Source organism: Dipodomys merriami, unplaced genomic scaffold (assembly GCF_024711535.1).
Source record: "Dipodomys merriami isolate MVZ:Mamm:240054 unplaced genomic scaffold, mDipMer1.0.p SCAF_10, whole genome shotgun sequence".
Taxonomy (NCBI): domain Eukaryota; kingdom Metazoa; phylum Chordata; class Mammalia; order Rodentia; family Heteromyidae; genus Dipodomys; species Dipodomys merriami.
In genome coordinates this window covers 5,815,870-5,839,138 of record NW_027202271.1, presented here as the reverse complement: position 1 = coordinate 5,839,138, position 23,269 = coordinate 5,815,870, and the positions used below count along the sequence as shown (strand labels likewise).

Here is a 23,269-nt window from a genome sequence, read left to right as displayed (position 1 = left end):
ACCACACAAGCAGAAAAAAGCTGGAAGTGACGCTGTGGCTCAAGTGGTAGAATGCTAACCTTGAGCTGAAGAGCTGAGGGACACCCAGACCCAGAGTTCAGGCCCACAATTGACAAAAGAAAAAAAAAAGATGAAGCAAATTAGGGAAGGGTGCAGTGAATTGTGATATAGGGGTAAAATTAACTGGAAATATAGCATGTGTGTAGAAATAACAATGAAATCTTTCCCATTGAACTAATAAAATCCAATCAAAAAGAAGAAAAGAAGTGCTTATCAGCCTGATCACTGGATAAAGAATAAAATTATAAATTTTCATCTTGCAAAGATGAAAAAAAAGGACTGATTCACCTTCCTAATTGAAAAACTAAACCAAATATATGACAACAGTACTTCAGACAATACAATGACAATCCCTGAGTACAATAATAATCCCTGACAAAAAGAAATAAGAACTTCCTAGAAAAATATTCAACCCGCAACAGATGAAGGGGGAACACAGCCAGAGCCAGATGGACACTGCAAAAGATATAGGTTGAAGTACAATATAGGAGACTGCTTTAAAGACAAAGAACTCTGGAAAGATTCTTTGCAAGTCTTCCAGTAAGTACTGATTAGCATTTCCCAAGGATGAATAGGAACCACCCCAAATAAGAAGAGGGAACAACCCCAGATTTCTATTCAACAAAATGTAAAATGTAATTTAAGACAAATAAGGAAGTGCTCAGCTGGGCACCTGTGGGTCATGACTGTAAATATAGCTACTTAAGATGCAGAGATCCAAGGAACACAGTTCAAAACCAGCCCATGTAGAGAGTCTATGATACATTATCACCAATTAATCACTAAAAAGTCAGAAGTAAAACAATAGCTCAAGGGCTGGGAAGGTGGCTCAGTGGTAGAGTGCTTGCCTTGCTTGCATGAGGCCCTGACTTCAATTCCTCAGCACCACATAAGCAGAAAAAGCTGGCAGTGGTGCTATGGCTCAAGTAGTAGAGTGCTAGCCTCGAGCTGAATAGCTGAAGGACAGCACCCAGGCCCAGAGTTCACGCCACATGACTGGCAAAAAAAAAAAAAAAAAAAAAAAAAGCTCAAGTGATGGAGAGCCAGCCTTTAGTGAAAATGCTAAGAATAGTTCCCAGCCACTATGTTCAAGCTATAGTACCACGCTCCCCCACCACCCTGCGGGCACACGTGCACACACGTACGTGCACATACACACACACAAGCATATTGCTTTTATCAATTGGCAAAATCAGAATGAAGGCTAACAAGTCCTTCAACTTTTCAAAGTTTAAAAGCGGGCCTCAAGAAGAGCACACTAAAGCCAGGCACCAGGGGCTCACACCTGTAATTCTAGCTATTAAGGGGCTAAGATCTGAGGATCACAGTTCAAAGCCAGTGTGGGCAGGAAAGTCCATGAAACTCTTATCTCCAATAAATCACTAGAAAACCAGAAGTGGCACTGTGGCTCAAGTGATAGACTGCTCACCTTGACCACAGGGACAGTGCCCAAACCCAGAGTTCAAGCACCACAATGGACCAAAAAAATAAAGAGCACACTCAAGTGGAAATGGTGGCTACAACTTGTAATCCTAACTAGTCAGGAAACCAAATGGAAGGATCACTGTTGAAGGCCAGCCCAAGCAAAAGGCACCATGAGGGTGGAGAGGAAAACACACAAATATGACCACAGGCCATTCCAAAATTATTCAGAAGGTTATATAGCACATTGCTACAGGGACTGGGGGCAATGAGGGATACATACAATTTTTAAGGGTACAGGAATTGAGTTTTAGGACAACTCAATGGACTGAACACAATTTGGACCATAGGACAGGTAATAATTTATAAGTGATTATTTTCAAGACTGAAGTAAAGGACAAGGATATCTGACCACCCCCCAAAAAAACCAAAAACCAAAAACAAAACCCAACACATGTCCATCTTTTGTGATACTCGAAGCAGATCTGCCTCCCATTGAACTAGCCTGGGAGGAGGATCACAAAATCCTGGGTAAACACCACAAGCAGACCAGAGAATCCAACAAGAGACTGGTTACAGACACAGGGAGATACAGGATCTTCCCATCCCCCCCAAAAAAAAAAAAATTCAAAGAACTCTTTTTTTGTACCTTTTATTTAAATTTTTTTTCTAAAAGTTTTTTAATTTTTAATTTTTAACTTAAAAAATTGTTTTCTATTAACTTATTTTTCTTCAACTTATAATTTTTATTTTAGGGGTATATGTGTGTGTGCTTTTTTTTCTTTTTTTTTAATTTTTTTTTGTTTAGCTCTATTGACCTTTTAATCCTTTTTTCTTTCTCATTCTTTTCACCTTTTCTTCTCTTTTGATCTTCTTTGCATGACTTAATTGCTGTTCTGCTCATGCTCAGATATACCCATAGTCGATTATTAGATCTTACCCCCATTGTGTACACACTTAATCCAGAAATTTATTACTCAATTCAAAACTTCTTAAGACTTAAATTCCTTAATAGCAGTACTACCTCTTTATACCTATATAATATATTAAGCATTTTAATTTTTAAGTTTTTCACGTCTCCTTTATATCCCTCCCCTTCTCTCATTCTATCCACGTTCTTCTCTGAATATTTGATTTTTATTTTGCATAATTTGTGAGTGTTGCACGTTTTAAATTTTAATTTTTGCTTTTCTACTTTTTCTTCTCTTGTTTTTCTTTCTCTTTCTTCTTTTTTTCTCTCTCTACTATCATTCTATCCAAACTATTTCCCGCTTTGAGATTAGGACTTAGTTAACTCTCCCTCTGCCTTTCCATATCCCGCTATTCTTATTTTTACCCACATCTCTCCCTAAACCTAATATTTTCTTGTTTGCCAAATTCTTCTTTGCGGTTTCGTAGGCCATTAATACATAGTTGTTTGATGTTGAATAGATATATCTGTTGAACTAGATTGTATCTGCAGACTTTTGACTGTACAACTACAGAGTTTGGTTGATGCTTGCCTTAAGATAGTGTTCTAGCACAAAACTGGTGTTACTTTCATCCTAAATGGGCTGAGCAAGCCGGAAAAACACAAGAAAAATGGCAAGTCCAGGTATCTCAACTCCCACTCACAATAAACAGGGGATAGAACAGATAATAAATAATCCAGAGTAGAGTTCCCAAAAAGCTCTATAAACACTACTGGTAAACATGGTAAATGAAAAGATTGAAAAACTGCAAAGAACTCTGTATGAGTGTGATAGGGAAAGAGAGGAGGTAAACCAAAGGTCAATACAGGAATATCATGAGCGTGAGGAAGCTACTCAAAAATTGATACAGGAATTGCGTGAGCAGCTTGAGCACACTCAAAGAGAAATAAAGGAATGGCGTGAGCAGGCAGAGATCAGTCAAAGAGAAAGTCAGGAATGGCATGAAAAGGCTGAGAACACTCAAAGAGAACTACAGGAATTGCGTGAATGTGACGAAGCTAATCAAAGAGTAATACAGGAATTGAGAGCAGGATGAGAATAAACAAAGATCACTAAAGGCATTCATGGAATTCATACACAGAGAGCTGAAAAAAGTCAGGGAGACCATAAAGGGAATGCTGAATGGAACCCAACAGAAAGAATGGGAGTCCAAAGAAACCATAACCAATCAACTAAGTGATTTGAGAATAAACACTGAACACCAACTTAAGGAAGTAAAGAAGTTCATACAAGATCTAAAACAAAGCTCCAACAAAGAATTTGAAGCCATCAAAGCTGACAAACTAGAAGGAAAAAAAATAAAAACAAAGTAGAAAGTCTTGATAGTAGGTTAGACCAGAAGATTGAATCTCAGGGATTGAAGACAGCCTAGATATTAAAGAGAAAGAACATACAATCATCCAAGACAAATCCAAGAAATGTGATAGATCTATTCAACACTTGGAAGACACCATCAGAAGGCCTGATCTGAGGATAATGGGTGTAGAGGAGCACCTAGAAACAGTAGTTAATGGTCTAGGAAATTTAACAGGATCCTAGCAGAGAACTTCCCAAACATGCAAAAAGATAGGCCTATTCAGATACAAGAAGCTTTTAGAACTCCAAATAGACCAGACCAGAATAGGACATCCCAGCGTCACATTATAATAAACACAGGATCAATTCAGACCAAGGAAAAGATCCATAAAGCTCTCAAGGAGAAAAGATCAATCACCTATAAAGGCAAAACAATTAGAATCACCTCAGATTTCTCAGCAGAGCCAATCAAAGCAAGAAGAGCCTGGAATGATGTATGCCATGCCCTAAAGACAAACAACTATCAACCAAGAATATTGTACCCAGCTAAGCTCTCCTTCATAACCGAAGATCAAATAAAAACCTTCCATAGCAAAGGAAAATTGAAACAATGTATCTCTACCAAACCAGCCCTACAAAAGATTCTTAAAGATGTCCTACGCATAGAAAACCAACAAGACCACAATAAAGGCCAAGAAACTACACCCAAACTGAGAATCCAAGAACCTTAGGAAGAACCCAGTTGCCGCAGCCCCCAAGAAGGTGGATAAAATGGCAGGAACACCCGAACACCGCTCAGTCCTAACTCTCAACATTAACGGATTAACTCTCCAATTAAGTGACATAGACTGTCTAGTTGGATTAAAAAGCAAGATCCTTCCATCTGCTGCCTTCAAGAGTCACCTCTTGCCCATAAAAACAAACACATTTTTCAATGTGAAAGGCTGGAACAAAATCTACTAAGCAAATAGCCCCCATAAACAAGCGGGAATTGCAATCCTAATATCATATAAAATAGACTTCAAATTAAAATTGGTAAGAAGAAATAAAGAAAGTCGCTACATACTAATTAAGGGATCTCTCCTTCAGGAGGATATTACAATTCTAAATATCTACTCGCCAAACAACGGAGCACCCCAATTTATCCAAGAAAAACTGCTTTCCCTCAAATCCCATATAGAGACAAAGACATTAATTGTTGGGGACTTTAACATACCACATTCCCCACTAGACAGATCAACTCAGCAAAAACTCAACAGTGAAACTGCAGATCTAAACAACTGCATAGATCAACTAGATTTAACAGAGATCTACTGAATATTTCACCCAGCAGCATCAGAATACACGTTTTTCTCAGGAGCATATGGAACATTTTCCAAAATAGACCACATTTTAGGCCACAAAGCAAACTTGTCTAAATTCAGAAACATTGAAGTTATACCTTGCATTCTCTCAGACCACAAGGGAATAAAATTAGAACTCAACACTAAAACCACCAAAGAAAGTCCTGTAACACATGGAGGCTGAACGACACACTGCTGAATCATGAGTGGGTCATGGAAGAGATTAGAAAGGAAATTCAAATGTTCATGATATTCAACAAAAATGGACACAAATTACCAGCTAATCTGGGACACAGCAAAGGCAGTACTAGGGGCAAGTTTATAGCTCTGAGTTACTACCTAAACAAATTGGAGAGATCTGAAACCAACAATCTAATGAGACACCTGAACCTCCTTGAAAAAGAGCAGCAAGATAAACTCCAATACAGTACATGAAAAGAAATAACTAAAATTAAATCAGAATTAAATGAATTAGAATCCAAAAAGACTACAACTTTGGTGGGGGGGGGGGGGGTGGATTGGGAGTGGGGAGGAGACTGGGAAGGGATGTGAAGGGTAAACAAAGGAGGAGGCTGCAATGCTCGATAAGAAATGTACTCATTATCTTGCCCATGTAATTGTAACCCCTCTGTACAGTATGTTCACAAAAAATAAAAAAACTACAGAAAGAATCAACAAAGCAAAGAGTTGGTTCTTCAAAAAATTTAACAAAATTGACAGACCCTTAGCAAATCTTATCAGAAAAAGAAGAGAACACACCCAAACAAATAAACTCAGAGATGAGAATGGAAACATCACCACAGAAACAACCAAGATTCAGAACATTATAAGGAAATACTTCTCAAAACTTTATGCTAGTAAGTTTCAGAACTTAGCAGAAATGAACCTTTTCCTAGCAAATATTGACATGCCAAAACTAAACCAAGATGAGTTAAACCTTCTTAACAGGCCCATATCAAGCATTGAAATAGAAACACCAATAAGAGACCTCCCAGCTAAGAAAAGCCCAGGACCAGATGGTTTTACAGGAGAATTCTAGATGGCCTTCAAAGCAGAGCTCACACCAACACTCCTCCAACTCTTCAATGAAATTGAAAGAGAAAGTTCACTACCGAACACATTCTATGTAGCCATCATAACGCTCATCAGAAAACCAGGCAGGGACTCATCAAAGAAAGAGAACTATGGACCCATTTCTTTGATGAACATTGATGCAAAACTTCTCAACAAAATTTTGGCCAATCGACTTCAACAATGCATCCAAAAAATTACACCACGATCAAACAGGATTCATTTCAGGGATGCAAAGCTGGTTCAATATAAGCAAATCAATTAATATAATTCATCACATCAATAGGAGCAAGGATAAGAACCACATGGGTATCTCAATAGATGCAGAAAAGGCTTTTGACAAGATCCAACAAGCTTTTATGATGAAGGTTCTAGAAAAATTAGGAATCCATGGAACATTCCTCAATACAATAAAGGCTGTATATGACAAACCTACAGCCAGCATTATACTTAATAGTGAAAACTAAAGCCATTTCATCTTAACTCAGGAACAAGACAAGGATGTCCACTCTCTCCACTGCTCTTCAATCTAGTATTAGACTGCCTAGCTACAGCAATAAGACAAGATGCAGACATAAAGGGGATCCAAATAGGGAAAGAAGAAATAAAACTCTCCCTCTTTGCAGATGACATGATCTTGTATTTAAAGAATCCCATAGACTCCACTCCCAAATTACTCAAGCTGATTCAAAACTTTGGCAAAGTAGCAGGGTATAAAATTAACCCCCAAAAATCAATGGCTTTTCTGTATGCCAACAATGAGAAAAGTGTGGCTGAAATTAGGAAAGCAACTCAATTTGTAATAGCCCCACAAAAAATAAAATACCTAGGAAGTAACTTAACCAAAGAAGTGAAGGACCTCTATGATGAAAACTGTAAAATCTTGAAAAAGGAAATCAAAACAGAACTTAAAAAATGGCAAAACCTCCCATGCTCCTGGATTGCAAAGATTAACATCGTGAAAATGGGAATACTTCCCAAGGCTATCTACAAATTCAACGCGATACCTATCAAAATTCCAACCTCATTCTTCAAGGAAATAGAAGAGGCAATCCAAAAATTCATATGGAACAATAAAAGACCCTGAATAGCAAATATGCTCCGCAACGGATAGAACACTGCTGGAGGAATATCAATACCAAATTTCAAACTCTACTATAAAGCCATAGTAATCAAAACAGCTTGGTATTGGCATAAGAACAGACCTCAGGACCAATGGAATAGAATTGAACACCCAGAAATGAACCTACAGACCTATAGCCATCTAATCTTTGATAAGGGAGCTAAAACAATAGAATGGAAGAAAGACAGCCTCTTCAGTAAATGGTGCTGGCAAAATTGGTTAACTACTTGTAGAAAACTAAAGCTAGATCCTTATATATCACCCTGTACCAGAATCAACTCCAAATGGATCAAAGACCTCGAAGTCAAAGCTGACACTCTGAAAACATAACAGGATGGAATAGGAGAAACCCTAGGTCTCCTTGGCTCAGGCCGAAATTTTCTGAATAGAGACCCGGAAACACAACAAATCAAAGAAAGGTTGGACAAATGGGATTGCATAAAGTTGCAGAGCTTCTGCAGGGCAAAGGACATAGCTTGCAAGATCAATAGAAAGCCCACGGATTGGGAGAAGATCTTTACTAGCCATACAACGGACAAGGGTCTCATATCTAAAATATACCTGGAACTCAGAAAATTAAATCCCCCAACAACAAATCCTCAAAGAAACAACTGCCCAATAAATAAGTGGGCAAAAGACTTAAAGAGAAACTTCTCTGAAGAAGAAAGAAGGATGGACAATAGACACATGAAGAAATGCTCAACATCCCTAGCCATAAAAGAAATGCAAATCAAAACAACATTGAGATACCACCTCACTCCAGTTAGAATGGCAAAAATCAAGAACTCTAACAACAATAGATGCTGGAGGGGATGTGGACAGAAGGGAACCTTACTTCATTGTTGGTGGGAATGTAAACTTGTTCAACCACTTTGGAAAGCAGTATGGAGGTTCTTCAAAAGACTTCACATAGAGCTCCCCTATGACCCAGCAATCCCACTTTGGGGCATTTACCCAAATGTTTACAAACAAGACCACACTAAAGCTACCAGCACAACTGTGTTTATTGCAGCATTATTTACCATAGCTAAGATATGGAACCAACCCAGATGCCCCTCAGTAGATGAATGGATCAAGAAAATGTGGTATATATACACAATGGAATTCTATGCCTCCATCAGAAAGAATGACATTGCCCCATTTGTTAGGAAATGGAAAAACTTGGAAAAAATTATATTAAGTGAAGTAAGCCAGGCCCAAAGAAACATAGGTCCCATTTATTTATTTGTAATATCTAGTATATGTATGAGTCAAGCGGAAAAGGTCAGATAATGTGATGTTAGGAAAATGAATCCTTAGATATGTATTTTAATGTTTTTTCCTTTCATGCATGTGTTTGTAACCCATTTATAAGATTATTTCTTTGTTGTTTTGTATGCCCCTCCCCCACAGTATAACCCCTGCTTTCACTATATTTGATGTCATTATAACTTGTGGAGGAGATGGGGAAAAACAAGTCTTTTTAGGATACAGGTGGACCTGCTGCAACAATGACAAATACAAGTTGTCATGTCCAAAATGAGCTTTACAATGTAGGTGCAGGAGTGGCGGGGGGGGGGGGGGGGGGGGAGGAGAAGGATTGGGATTGGAGGGGGAGGGGGGAGGCTGGGAAGGGATGAGAAGGGTAAACAAAGGAGGAGGCTGCAATGCTTGGTAAGAAATGTACGCATTATCCTATCCATGTAATTGTAACCCCTCTATACAGTATGTTCACAAATAAAATTAAATTAAATTAAAAAAATAAAATACGTAGGAATTAACTTCACCAAAGCAGTGAAGGACCTCTATGATGAAAACTTTAAAAACTTGAAAAAAGAAATCAAAACAGAACTTAGAAAGTGGCAAACATTCCCATGCTCCTGGATTGGAACGATCAACATCATGAAAATGGCAATACTTCCCAAGGCTATCTACAAATTCAGTGTGATACCTATCAAAATTCCAACCTCAATCTTCAAGAAAATAGAAGAGGCAATCCAAAAATTCATATGGAACAATAAAAGACCCTGAATAGCAAAAACAATCCTCAACAGAAAGAACAGTTGCTGGGAGAATATCAATACCAAATTTCAAACTCTACTATAAAGCCATAGTAATCAAAACAGCTTGGTATTGGCATAAGAACAGACCTCAGGACCAATGGAATAGAATTGAAAACCCAGAAATGAACCTACAGACCTATAGCCATCTAATCTTCGATAAGGGAGCTAAAACAATAGAATGGAAGAAAGACAGCCTCTTCAGTAAAGAGTGCTGGCAAAATTGGTTAACTACTTGTAGAATACTAAAGCTAGATCCTTATATATCACCCTGTACCAGAATCAACTCCAAATGGATCAAAGACCTTGGAGTCAAAGCAGACACTATGAAAACATTACAGGATGGAATAGGAGAAACCCAGGTCTCCTTGGCACAGGCCGAAATTTTCTAAATAGAGACCCAGAAACACAACAAATAAAAGAAACATTGGACAAATGGGATTGCTTAAAATTGCAGAGCTTCTGCATGGCAAAGGGTATAGCTAGCAAGATCAATAGAAAGCCCACAGATTGGGAGAAGTTCTTAAGTAGTCATACAACGGACAAGGGTCTCATATCTAAAATATACTTGGAACTCAAAAAATTAAATCCCCCAACAACAAATCCTTAAAGAAACAACTGCCCAATAAATAAGTGGGCGAAAGACTTAAAGAGAAACTTCTCTGAAGAGGAAAGAAGGCTAGCCAATAGACACATGAAGAAATGTTCAACCTCCCTAGCCATAAAAGAAATGCAAATCAAAACAACATTGAGATACCACCTCACCCCAGTTAGAATGGCTAAAATCAAGAACTCTAATAACAACAGATGCTGGAGGGGATGTGGACAGAAGGGAACCTTACTGCATTGTTGGTGGGAGTGTAAACTTCTTCAACCACTTTGGAAAGCAGTATGGAGGTTCCTCAAAGACTCCACACATAGAGTTCCCCCATGACCCAGCAATCCCACTTTAGGGCATTTACCCAAATGTTCACAAACAAGACCACACCAAAGCTATTAGCATGACTATGTTTATTGCAGCATTATTTCCTATAGCTAAGATATGGAACCAACCCCGATGCCCCTCAGTAGATGAATGGATCAAGAAAATGTGATATATAGCCGGGCGCTGGTGGCTCACGCCTGTAATCCTAGCTACTCAGGAGGCTGAGATCTGAGGATTGCGGTTCAAAGCCAGCCCGGGCAAGAGAGACCGTGAGACTCCTATCTCCAATAAACCACCAGAAAACCGGAAGTGGTGCTGTAGCTCAAGTGGTAGAGCGCTCGCCTTGAGCTGAAGAGCTGAGGGACAACGCCCAGGCCCAGAGTTCAAAGCCCCACGACCGACAAAAAAAAAAAAATGTGATACATATACACAATGGAATTCTATGCCTCCATCAGAAAGAATGACATTGCCCCATTTGTTAGTAAATAGAAAGACTTGGAAAAAATTATATTAAGCGAAGTAAGCCAGGCCCAAAGAAACATAGGTCCCATGGTTTCCCTTATTTGCAATAACTAGTATATGTCTGAGTCAAGCAGAAAAGGTCAAATAAGTTGATGTTAGGGAAATGAACCCTAAGATATGTATTCAAATGTTGTTTTTTCTTTCATGTGATTGTTTCTAACACATTTATAAGATTATTTCTTTGTTGCTTTGTATGTCCCTCCCCCACGGTATAACCCCTGCTTTCACTGTATTTGATGTCGGTATAATTTGTGGAGGGGAAGGGAAAAAACAAATCGTTTAAATAGGGATACAGGTGGACCCAGTGCAACAATGAGATGTACAATTCGTTATTTTGAAAACGACCTTTACAACTTTCGTGCTGGGGTGCGGGGGGGGGGGGGGAGATGGATTGGGTGGGGGAGTGGGGGTTGAGGATGGGAAGGGATGGGAGGGGAAACAAAAGAGGAGGCTACAATGCTTTATAAGAAATGTACTCATTACCTTGCTCATGTAATTGTAACCCCTCTGTACAGTATTTTCACAATAAAAAAAAAGACTTCAGTCTTTCTTAAGATAGAATTTAGATCATGAAAGTTCACAGTAAAGTCCAGAGATAATGGCTTCTTGGTGGGCCCCGATTTTGGGTAAATAAAGTTAACTGCATAATTCTTCTTTCTTCCCTGGGGTGGGAAATCCTGAGAGAGGGAAGTGGAAACTTAATTCTGAGGTATACTCTACATGGCAGAGCATCACTGTGAGCTACTGTTTTGTGAGTCCCAGTACTGGCAATGAACAATCCTAGAATGAAATGAGGAAAATAAAAGTAAAAGCTTACAACAGAAAACACGAAACTTTTAGGCTCATGAATTAGAATATTCACTATTAACCCAGTGCTGAAATCTGAAGTTTAAGGCTTGAAACCATCCAAGCAGGAAAGTCTATGAGACTCTTTCATCTCCAATCAACCAGCAAAAAGACAGACGGTGAGGTGTGGTTCAACTGTTAGAGCATCAGCCTTAAAAATAAAAACCCAGTATGAACACAAAGAAAAAAGAAAATTCACTGTTGTTAACATGACAGATTGAGCAACAGATTCAACACTATCCCAATCAAAATTTGAGCTGAGTATCAGTGGCTCACATCTGCAATTCTATTTACTTGGGAGACAGATATTGAGAGGATCTAGGTTCAAAGGTAGCCAGCAAAAAATTTTTTCAAGACCCCATCCTAAATTATTGCTGATCTTAGCAGTATATACTTATCATTTCAGGCTCCAGTGTGAAGCTTAAATATAAAGGCTTGTTTCAGTCTGTCTCAGGTAAACAGCAAGGCCCTATCGTAAAAATGACCAGAACAAATAGAACTGGAAACATGGCTCAAGTAGTAGAGTACCTTGCTTTTAGCAAGTGCAAAGCCCTGAGGTCAAACTCCAATACCGCTGGGTGGCGGTGGCTCACGCCTGTAATCCTAGCTACACAGGAGGCTGAGATCTGATGATCACAGTTCAAAGCCAGCCCTGGCAGGAAAGTCTGTGAGACTCTTATCTCCAATAAACCACTAGAAAATCAGAAGTGGCGCTGTGACTCAAGCAGTAGAGTGCTGGCCTTGAGCGTAGTGTAGTGCAGGGACAGCGCCCAGGCCCAGAGTTCAAGCCCCACGACTGACCAAAAAAATAAAAAAACAAAAAACAAAAAATAACTCCAGTACCACCAAAATAAGAAAAATATCAAGCAGGTTTGCTTTATGAGTTATATATTTTGCAGAGCTTAAGAAGCTCACCCTATAATATATATAGAAGTACAAAAGATTAAGAACCAAAACATTTTTTAAAAGAACCAATTTGAGAAACAATATACTTCTACCATCAAAACTTACCATAAATCTGCTATTAAGATAGTGTAATACTAATGTATACAAAGATCAACAGAACATAACTGAGAGCCCATGGAAGAAAAACTAACTTAGGCTAGAGTTATGGCTCAGTTGCCTAAGTGTTAGCCAGTGAGCAAAAGTGTTAGGTACCAAGTTCAAATAACTATCTTGAATCAAAAAAGGAATAGAGGGGCTGGGAAGGTGGCTCAGTGGTAGAGTGCTTGCCTTGCATGCCTGAGGCCCTGAGTTCGATTCCTCAGCAACACATAAGAAAAAAAAGCCGCAAGTGGCACTGTGGCTCAAGTGGTAGAGCGCTAACCTTGAACTGAAGAGCTGAGGAACAGCGCCCAGGCCCAGAGTTCAGGCCCCACGACAGGACCCCCCCCCCCAAAAAAAAAGAAGTTCAGGGGCAGAGCCCAGGCCCTGAGTTCAAGCCCCAGGACTGGCAAAAAATAAACAAAAACAAAAACAAAATAGTAATAGGAAAATAAAACCTTGTGGGGCTGGGAAGGTAGCTTAGTGGTAAAGTGCTTGCCTTGCATGCTTGAGGCCTGGGTTTGATTCCTCAGCACCACATAAGCAGAAAAAGCCAAAAATAGTGCTATGGCTCAAGTAGTACAGCACTAGCCTTGAGCTGAAGAGCTGAGGGACAGCGCCCAGGCCCACAGTTCAGGCCCCATGGCCAACACCAACAACAACAACAAAAAAAGAAACACCATAAATGGTCAACTCATTTGACAAAGTGCCAAGATAATTCAGTGAAAAGATAATCCTCTCCCCTGTAAATTGAAAAGTTAGATTTACACCAACACCTCACACTGCAAACTCAAAAGAGATCATAGACCTAAATATAAGATAAAAAGACCTCCTATCTAAGAAAAGCCCATGACCAGATGGATTCACAGCTGAATTCTACAAAGCCTTCAAAAGACGACTCACTCCAATACTCCTCAAATTCTTTAATGAAATAGAAAGGGAAAGATCACTATCAAATTCATTCTGTGAAGCCAGCATAACCCTCATCCCAGAACTAGACAGGGACCATCAAAGAAAAAGGATCACAGACCCATCTCTTTGATGAACATGGATGCAAAACTTCTAAATAAAATTCTGGCCAACCAAATTCAACAACTAACCAAAACAAGATCAAGTGGGATTCATTCTAGGGATGCACAGCTGGTTCAATAAACCCAAATCAATTAATGTAATTCAATACATTAACAGGAGCAAGGACAAGAATCACATGGTCATCTCAATTGATTCAGAAAAAAACATTTGACTATATCCAATACCCCTTTATGATGAAAGCTCCAGAAAAGCTAGGAATCCACGGAACATTTCTCAATATAATAAAGGCTGTATATGACAAACCTATAGCCATCATTATATTTAATGGTGAAAAGTTAAAACCATTTCATCTAAAATCAAGAACAAGACAAGGATGTCTTTCTCTCCATTCCTCTTCAATATAGAACTGAACTTCATCAAAATTAAAACCTTTTACACTTTAAAAACAGTATCATTAGTAAAATCAACAGGTAAACGGTTGACCCTTTAAAAGACATTTAAATGCTCAATTTGGAAGCACATATACTAAAATTGGAACAAATTATAGAGATTAGCATGGCCTGACACAAGGATGACCTACTAATTGGTAAAACATTTCATATTTTAAAACAACAAATATAAATAAATAAATAAATAAATAATACTTAAATGGCCAGCAGGAACATAAGAAGATGAAAAATCTTTTAGAGAAATGTAAAGTTTTTTTGTGTGTGTGCTAAAACCTGGGCTTAACCTTTGGGCTCTACATTCACACTTGGATTTTGCACTTAATGGTGGTGCTCTAACACTTGACCCACATCTCCACTTTCTGCAAATTAAAATTTATAATGGGTTCCATTTTAAAGATCAACAAGTGGTAGCAAAGATGTACTGCAAAAAAGTGTCATATGCCACTGAATGGAATCTGATACAAATTGACAGATTTTGACAAATAACTTGAAAATTCAAGAGTTAACCATTTGTACCCAAAAGAACTGAAATAGTCCATACAAAAATGTATATGCCAGCCGGGCGCTGGTGGCTCACGCCTGTAATCCTAGCTACTCAGGAGGCTGAGATCTGAGGATCGCGGTTCAAAGCCAGCCCGGGCAAGAAAGACCGTGAGACTCCTATCTCCAATAAACCACCAGAAAACCGGAAGTGGCGCTGTAGCTCAAGTGGTAGAGCGCTCACCTTGAGCTGAAGAGTTGAGGGACAACGCCCAGGCCCAGAGTTCAAGCCCCACGACCGACAAAAAAAAAAAATGTATATGCCAACATTCATAAAAACTTCATTTGGAATGGCCAAAACTAAAGAAAAAAAACAATGCCTATCAACACAAAAGTGCTGGGTCCATATGTGGAATACTGTGCAAAATAAAGGAAAAGAGCTATAAATATATCCAATAAATTACAAAAATAGACCTTATAATACTTATGCTGAGTGAAAGAAGCCAAATAACAATACATACATACATATATAAATAGATATACACACACTGTATAATGCTATTTAAAATTCCAGAAACACAATCTATAATGATAGGAAGCAGATTTGTAGTTGCCTTGAGATAGTAGTCAGGGAAATTAAATAACTAAAAAAATGTTTACTAAGGTACCCAAAGAAACTACTTGGAATGTGGACAATATTTATTAATTTTTACTAATTCCAAAACTTTTGTCGGTTTTTTGTTGTTGTTGTTGTTTTGGGTTTTTTTGGTCCTGGGTCCTGAACTCTGGTGGTGGGCACTGTCCCTCAGTTCTTCAGCTCAAGGCCAGCACTCTACCACTTGAGCAACAGCGCCACTTCCAGCTTTTTTCTGCTTATGTGGTGCTGAGGAATCGAACCCAGGGCCTCATCCATGAGGAGGCAAGCGCTCTACCACTGAGCCACCTTCCCAGCCCTAATTCCAAAACTTTTAACAAGTGTATTTTTTTAAAGTTCAGTTTGCTGAACTTAAACTTCAGGAAATGTTGCTTTGTTTTGTTTTTTTGTCAGTCGTGGGGCTTGAACTCTGGGATTGGGTGCTGTCCTTGTGCTCTTCAGCTCAAGGCGACCATTTGAGCCACTTCCAGTTTTCTAGTGGTTTATTGGAGATAAGAGTCTCACTGGGCTGGGAAGGTGGCTCAGTGGTAGAGTCCTTGCCTTGCATGCATGAGGCCATGGGTTCGAATCCTCAGCACCACATAAGCAAAAAGAAAAAAGCCAGAAGTGGCACTGTGGCTCAAGTGGTAGAGCGCTAGCCTTGAACTGAAGAGCTGAGGGACAGCGCTCAGGCCCAGAGTTCAGGCCCCATGACCGGACCCCCAAACACACACACACACACACACACACACACACACACACACACACACACACACACACACACACACACACACACACACACACACACACACACACACACACACACACACACACACACACACACACACACACACACACACACACACACACACACAGAAAGTCAACAAATCTATGAACAAATATTCAACTCTCATTAGACCTCAGAAAAATGCAAATAAAAACTAGAATGATTACTACCCCACCACTGTTAAAATAGCTATTGTATTTTTAAAAAAATACATTGAGTAAAATGTAGAGAAATAGCAATTCTTAAACCCTGTGGAAAAGCAAATTATTATTGCAATTATAAAGAACAATGTGGAGATTCCTCAAAATGTACCAAATGATCTAGTTCCCTAATTTTTTGGTACACATCCAAAAGGAACCAAATAGCATGCAAAAGACATATCTGCACAGACATGTTTATTGTGGCACTACTCATAGTAGGTAAGATTAGGGAATCAGCCTCGGTACTCAGGAAAGAGAGGTATATAATCAAGAAACAAAATCCTGTCATTTGCAGTGAAATGGATGGAACTGTAGGACATTATGCTAAGTGAAATAAGACAGCTATTCTCTTTCATATGTGAATGCTAATAAAATAGGATATTACTGGAAATTAGGAAGGATGTCAAGTAGGGTATTTAGAATGAGGAAGAATTTCATCCAATACATCTGTATGGAAATCATGCTAGAGCTCATTAGTACATACAATATATTACACATAATTTGAAAGAAAAAATTAAATTATTGTAAGTAAATGATATACTTTACTGAGTGTTTTATTTCTACAAATTTACTTAGGTGACCTTATACTTCTAACTAAAAATATATCCCTTTAAAGCAAATTAACACTGAGCATATAGAATTCCACAACTTCTTTATTTCCTTGGCATCTTTTCTTACCTTTGTAATTGTCCAAATAATGTTCCATAGTGTGCTATTTTATATGATGAATGGGGAATATCTTGACCATCATTTAATTTGGAAACCAAGGAATCAGAAGAATTAACTTTACTGAGCTGAAAAAACATGGAAGAAAATGTCAAAATAGTAAATGTACATATAAATTATTTACCAAAGGTGACATTTATGAATTACATCCATATTAAAAACATATTTAAAGCAGGCACCGGTGGCTTATGCCTGTAATCTTAGTTCTTCAGGAAGCTGAGATCTGAAGACCACGGTTCAAAGCCAGCCCAGGCAGAAAAGTCTGTGAAATCTTTTTCTCTAATAACCATCAACTAAGTCAGTTGTGAAGTTGTGGCTCAAGTGGTAGAGTATTAGCTTTGAGTTAAAAAAAAAACTCAGGCTCTGAGTTCAAGCCCCAAGATTAGCACAAAAAAAGAAAGTAATTTTAGTTCTTTTGAAGTCCAAAATAAACACTTTTCTAAAAATAAAATGTAAGTGGTGCTGTGGCTCAAAGCACTAGAGCACTAGTCTTGAATGATAAATCTCAGGGACAGCACCCAAGCCCTGAATTCAAGCCCCATGACTGACCAAAATAAAAATAAAATGTAGTGTTTGAATAACTAATAATGGAATTTACATTGTGTTGAACAAGATCCTGATTATCAAAAAGCTAAATTCCTCTAACAGAGAAAAGTTCTTCCACTTATTCAATTTCCTCCATGCAAAATTCAATTTCCTCCATGCAAACCACAGTAGAAGCCACAGTTAATAATGAATGAAATAGAAAATAGAATATCTGATACTGAAGACAAAATGCAGGCACTGGGGGAAAAAGTTACAGATATGGATAAAACACTCAAAATATGCCCAAGAGATGCCCAAGAACAAGCAGACAGTTCCAAGAAATTTAACCTTCTTATAATTGGTGTGGATGAAGGGGAGGAATATCAGAATAAAGGAATGCAACGCTTATTCAGTAAGATCATCACTGAAAATTTCCCCAGTGTTAAAAGAGAAGATCTTACATCCATAACAGAGGCTTATAGAACACCTATCAAGCAGAATCCCAGGAGGAACAGTGTTGGTACATTATAGTAAAAATTCTAGATTTTAGCAATAAAACAATCTTGCATGCAGCAAAAGCAAAGAAGAAGCTATACTAAAATGGGAAAGAATATGAAGAAGGGGATTACAATCTGAAGAAATCAATTAAGATCAATCCATACCAGATAGATATCCATACCAGATAGATAAACACAGGAGGAAAAAAGAAAAACTTAGGAAAGTAGAAAAATGACAGGAAGTACAATACAGCTCCTATAATAACAATAAACATTAATGACTCAATTAATGAATCAAAAGAAAAAGAACTGCAGATTGGATCAGAAAACAAGGTCCAGCCCTTTGCTGTCTTGATTCAAGAGACCCGCCTCACACCCAAAGAAAAAGGCAAAGAAGGTCACTACATATTAATACAGGGAACAATCCAAGAAGAGAATATCACCATTGTCAATTTATACTCTCCAAACATCAGTGCACCCAAATATGTTAAGCAAATACTGTCAGACTTACAGGAAATGATAGATCCAAATATAATAATATTAGGAGACTTTATACTCCATGCTTACCAAAGAACAGGTCTAACAACCAAAGAACGGGCAAAGACATTTCCAAATTAAGTGATGCCATATCTCAAGTGGACTTAATTGACATATACTGAGGTTTCCACCCAACAACAACCCAATACACACTCTTCTAGCAGCCCATGGAACTTTTTTCCAAAATAGATCATATCTTAGTTCATACAAGGAATTTAAGCAAATACAGGAGGATCAACATAATCCCCTGTATTCTATCTGACTATAGGAGAATCAAGCTATTTCTCAATAACAAAGCATACAGTAGAAAATACTCAAATAAATTGAAATTAAACAGCACACTTCTTAGCAACACTGGGTCACAGAAGTTATCAAAGAAGAAATTTAAAAGTTCCTACAGTTCAATGAAAATGAATATACATCACAAAGCAACCTGTGGGATACAGCAAAAGCAGTCCTAAGGGGCATATTTATTGCTCTCAGTGAACACATCAAGAAAACAGAGACAGACCAAGTAAACAATCTCATGATGCAACTAAAACTGGTAGAGAAACAATAAAAAGTTGAACTAAAGTTGCTAGATGGAGCGAGATAACCAAAATAAGAGCTGAAATTAATGAAATGGAAACTAAGACTACTATAAATAAAATTAATACAACAAAAAGCTGGACCTCTGGCAGATTAACTAAAAAAGGAGAGAAGAGACCCAAATCAATAAGATCAGGGATGCCACAGGAAAAATTACAACAAACATCCAAGACATCCAAGATCCAGGGATGCCACAGGAAAAATTACAACAAACATCCAAGACATCCAAACAATTATAAAGAACTATTTCCAGACTCTGTATTCACTAAGGAAGGAAAACCTAGGAGAAATGGATGAATTTCTAGAGAAATACAAATTGCCCACACTGAACCAAGAAGAAGTAAATCAATTAAGTAAGTCAATAACCTACAATGAGATAGAGGAAGCAATCAGAAGTCTTCCAACAAGGAAAAGCCCAGGACCAGATGTATTCACTATGGAATTCTCTAAGACCTTTAAAGAGGAAATAATACCCATACTCCTCAAACTCTTCCAAGAAATAGAAATAGAAGGAGCAATCCCAAACTCATTCTATGAAGCAAATATCACACTCATCCCCAAACCAGGCAAAGACCCAACAAAAAAAGACAACTACAAATCAGTCTCTTTGATTAACACAGATGCAGAGCAGTCGCCTTTCTGTACACCAACAATGTACAATCAGAAAAGGAAATCAAGGAAACAACCCCATTTATAATAACCTCAAAAAAAAAGTACCTAGGAATTAACCTAACCAAAGATGTAAAGGATCTATTTCACAAAAACTATATAAGCCTAAAAAAAGAAATCATAGAGGAAACAGGAAATGGAAAAACCTCCCATGTACCTGGATAGACAGAATTAATATAGTGAAAATGGCTATACTGCCAAAATTGATATATAAATTCAATGCAATTCCCATTAAAATCCCAATGACATACTTCACTGAAATAGCAAAAACAGTCCAAAAATTTATATGGAACAACAAAAGACCTAGAATAGCCAAAGCAATTCTAGGGGGAAAAAATGTAGGAAGGATCACAATACCAGATTTTAAGCTCTACTATAGAGTCATAATAACAAAGACAGCTTGGTATGCACACAAAAAGAGACCTGAAGACCAATGGAACAGATTAGAGGACCCAGAAAAAAAACGCATACATACAGACAGTTGATATTTGACAAATCCATACAGTGGAAGAAGCACAGCCTCTTCAACTACTGGTGCTGGGAAAACTGGACAGCTACATGCAGAAAACTAAAAATGGACCCAGCCTGTCACCATGCACTAACATCAACTCAAAATGGATTAAAGACCTTAACATCAAACCTGATACTCTGAAACTACTGCAGGACAGAGTAGGAGAGACACATGAACTTACAGGCACAGGCAGGAACTTCCTGAACAGAGTCCCAAGGTCACAACAAATTGGAGAGAGACTCCATAAATGGGACTACCTTAAAATAGTTTCTGCACAGCTAAAGAAATAGCAACCAAATTAGAAAGAAAGCCAATTAATTGGGAAAAAATATTTACCAGCAATATATCAAACAAGGGCTTGATATCCATTATATACAGGGAACTCAAGAAACTATTCCCTCCCAAATCTAACAAACCAATTACTAAATGGGCAAGGGAGCTAAACAGAGACTTCTCAGAAGAAGAGATAAAAATGGCAAAGAAACACATGAGGCAATGTTCATCATCCCTGGCTGTAAAGGAAATGCAAATAAAAACAACCCTGAGATACTACCTTACACAAGTCAGAATGGCCCACATCCTAAATTCAGCCAACGGTGAATGCTGGAGGGGATGCGGAAAAAGAGGAACTCTATTGCACTGCTGGTGGGAATGTATAATAATACAATCACCTTGGAAAGCCATCTGGAGGTACCTCAGAAAGCTAAATATAGACCTCCCTTATGACCCAGCATTACCACTCCTAGACATCTACCCTGAACAACAGGAACCAGGATACAAGGACACATGCACCTCCATGTTCATTGCAGCACTGTTCACAATATCCAAGATATGGAAATAACCCAGATGGCCCACTACTGACGAGTGGATACAAAAATTGTGGTACCTATATACAATGGAACATTATGCAGCCATTAGAAAGGACAAAATAATGGCATTTGCAGGGAAATGGATGAAACTAGAAAAAATCATGTTGAGTGAGGAAAGCCAAGAGCAAAGAGACAAATGGCACACGGTCTCCCTGATATATGGATGCTAAAGCCAAAATGCAAGGATATATGACAAAGTAAACAAGACTGGAAAAACAAAGACTGCCATTCATCTTGTCATATCATTGCTAAATGACTCCATGTTATTGACCACATATATGGTATGTGTATGTGCACAACGTAAAGAAGCTAAAAGGAGGACACAGAATCAGTGGGAAATGGGAAAACATAAAACAGAGAGAGGCCCATCAGCTGCACTGGACATAGATGAAAATGAATTAAGCAACCCAAGGACAGCGATGTGAAGGGAAGAATGAGAGGGAAAGAGGGAACAGTCTACACTAAGCAAAAGGAAAGAAATGCAAATATCACCCGATGCAGAAGAAATACTTGTATTGTCAAAGCTCATAGAATTCACAAACTTTGTAGACCACAATAATGACAATTTGCCTTAAAATGTGTTTGTGACTTTAAGTATCACTATTCCACAATACTGTGAAAGTTATGTAATCACCTAATCTCAATTGAAAAGAAAAGTGAGAGAAGGGGTAGCTTAGATGGATGATAATGTTACCAGACACTTTGTATTCATATACGATTTTGTAGAATGGGAACTTCTTTGTACAACCATAAAAGATAATAAATTTTTTTAAATTGGGATATGTGATTGAACATCTGAACAGAACATTTTTCTACATAAACTATTAATTGAAGGGTTATATAATCAGTTGTCATCTTTCAAACCCTGAAAAGAATCAGGCCATCACAATTATCCCTTAGGAGACTATGACACCACTGGGACAGTATATCATACAGAATGAATCACCATGACATCCCAACTAGTCATTACAGTGATTGTAAGCATGTACAATAAAACACACTCGAGAATTTTCAACTGGGCTAGCAATAATTTTCTAAACAAATGACCATTTCCAAAGCTTTTAAAGAACCTCTCTGTTTTTGGATTCACAATCTATCACTGTACAAAGAATTAAATTTTGATTAAAAAGAAATTATTAACCTCGATCTGTCTTCTAATTTGATTTTATCTGTAGAAATTTGAAACTTTTCTTTTTCTTTCTTGCGTTTCTAACATATTTATGTCCCTCTCCCATGGTATAACCCCTGTTTTCACTGTATTTGATGTTGGTATAATTTGGGGAGGGGAAGGGAAAAAACAAATTGTTTAAACAGGGATATAGGTGGACCCATTGCAACAATGAGATGTACAAGACGTTATGTTGAAAAACGAACTTTACAACTTTGGTGCGTGGGGTGGGAGCAAGAGGGACTGGGGACAGGAGATGGGAAGGGATGGGAAGGGGAAACAAAGGAGGAGGCAACAATGCTTGCTAAGAAATGTACTCATTACCTTGCTCATGTAATTGTAACCCTTCTGTACAGTTTTTTCACAATAAAAAAAAGAAATTTGAAACTTACAATTTTCAAGTTTGTAAAATGAGATGAGAGAATATACCCTAACAATATAATGATAGATAAGAACTAGTGATTCCAAGGTACCTGCTCATTTTGGGTTTTTTCATATGCAGCTTCCCAAGGACTTGGTGCTACTCCGGGAGTACACGTCTGCCTTGGACTATGTCTGTTAGAAGACAACTCTGCACAAAAAGATGATGAGGGGTAACTGTAGTTTTCTGTTCTATGGAACTGAGGTTCAAACACACTGTATGTCACGTGCTGCGACAACTGTAGAAAAAATGGGTTAAAAATCATTTAAAATACATAAACTGAACAACTTAAAATAGCAGAACTAAACCGAAAGAAAGGCATAGGTTTATAAGAGTCCAAGGAAAGCTAAGACATCAGTAATAGTAGAATTTGCTAATATGAGACTGGTAATTAAGTAAGATTTTCTTTTAGCAATCCTTTCCTCCTGTCTTTCCCATCTTTCTCCTCTACCCTCAGGCACGCCTGCTATACGTCATCTTTGATATAAGAAATTATTATCTCTGGGCACCAGTG

The 23,269-nt window shown here is 38.1% G+C and overlaps 1 protein-coding gene and 1 non-coding gene across 2 annotated transcripts in view; one reads left to right on the top strand and one right to left on the bottom strand.

Annotated features, from left to right (window-relative positions):
- Window positions 1-23,269, bottom strand: part of Redic1 (regulator of DNA class I crossover intermediates 1) — an 84,487-nt gene that overhangs the window by 21,663 nt on the left and 39,555 nt on the right. Inside the window, exons 6-7 of the mRNA XM_070038831.1 lie at window positions 22,808-22,993; window positions 16,923-17,038 (exon numbers count right to left, since the gene is read on the bottom strand). Of these exons, the coding sequence (XP_069894932.1) occupies window positions 16,923-17,038; window positions 22,808-22,993 (302 nt within the window). The remainder of the gene's footprint in view (window positions 1-16,922; window positions 17,039-22,807; window positions 22,994-23,269) is intronic.
- Window positions 14,196-14,300, top strand: LOC138806628 (U6 spliceosomal RNA). Its single transcript, XR_011365940.1, has one exon. It is a non-coding gene; the product is annotated as a U6 spliceosomal RNA (small nuclear RNA).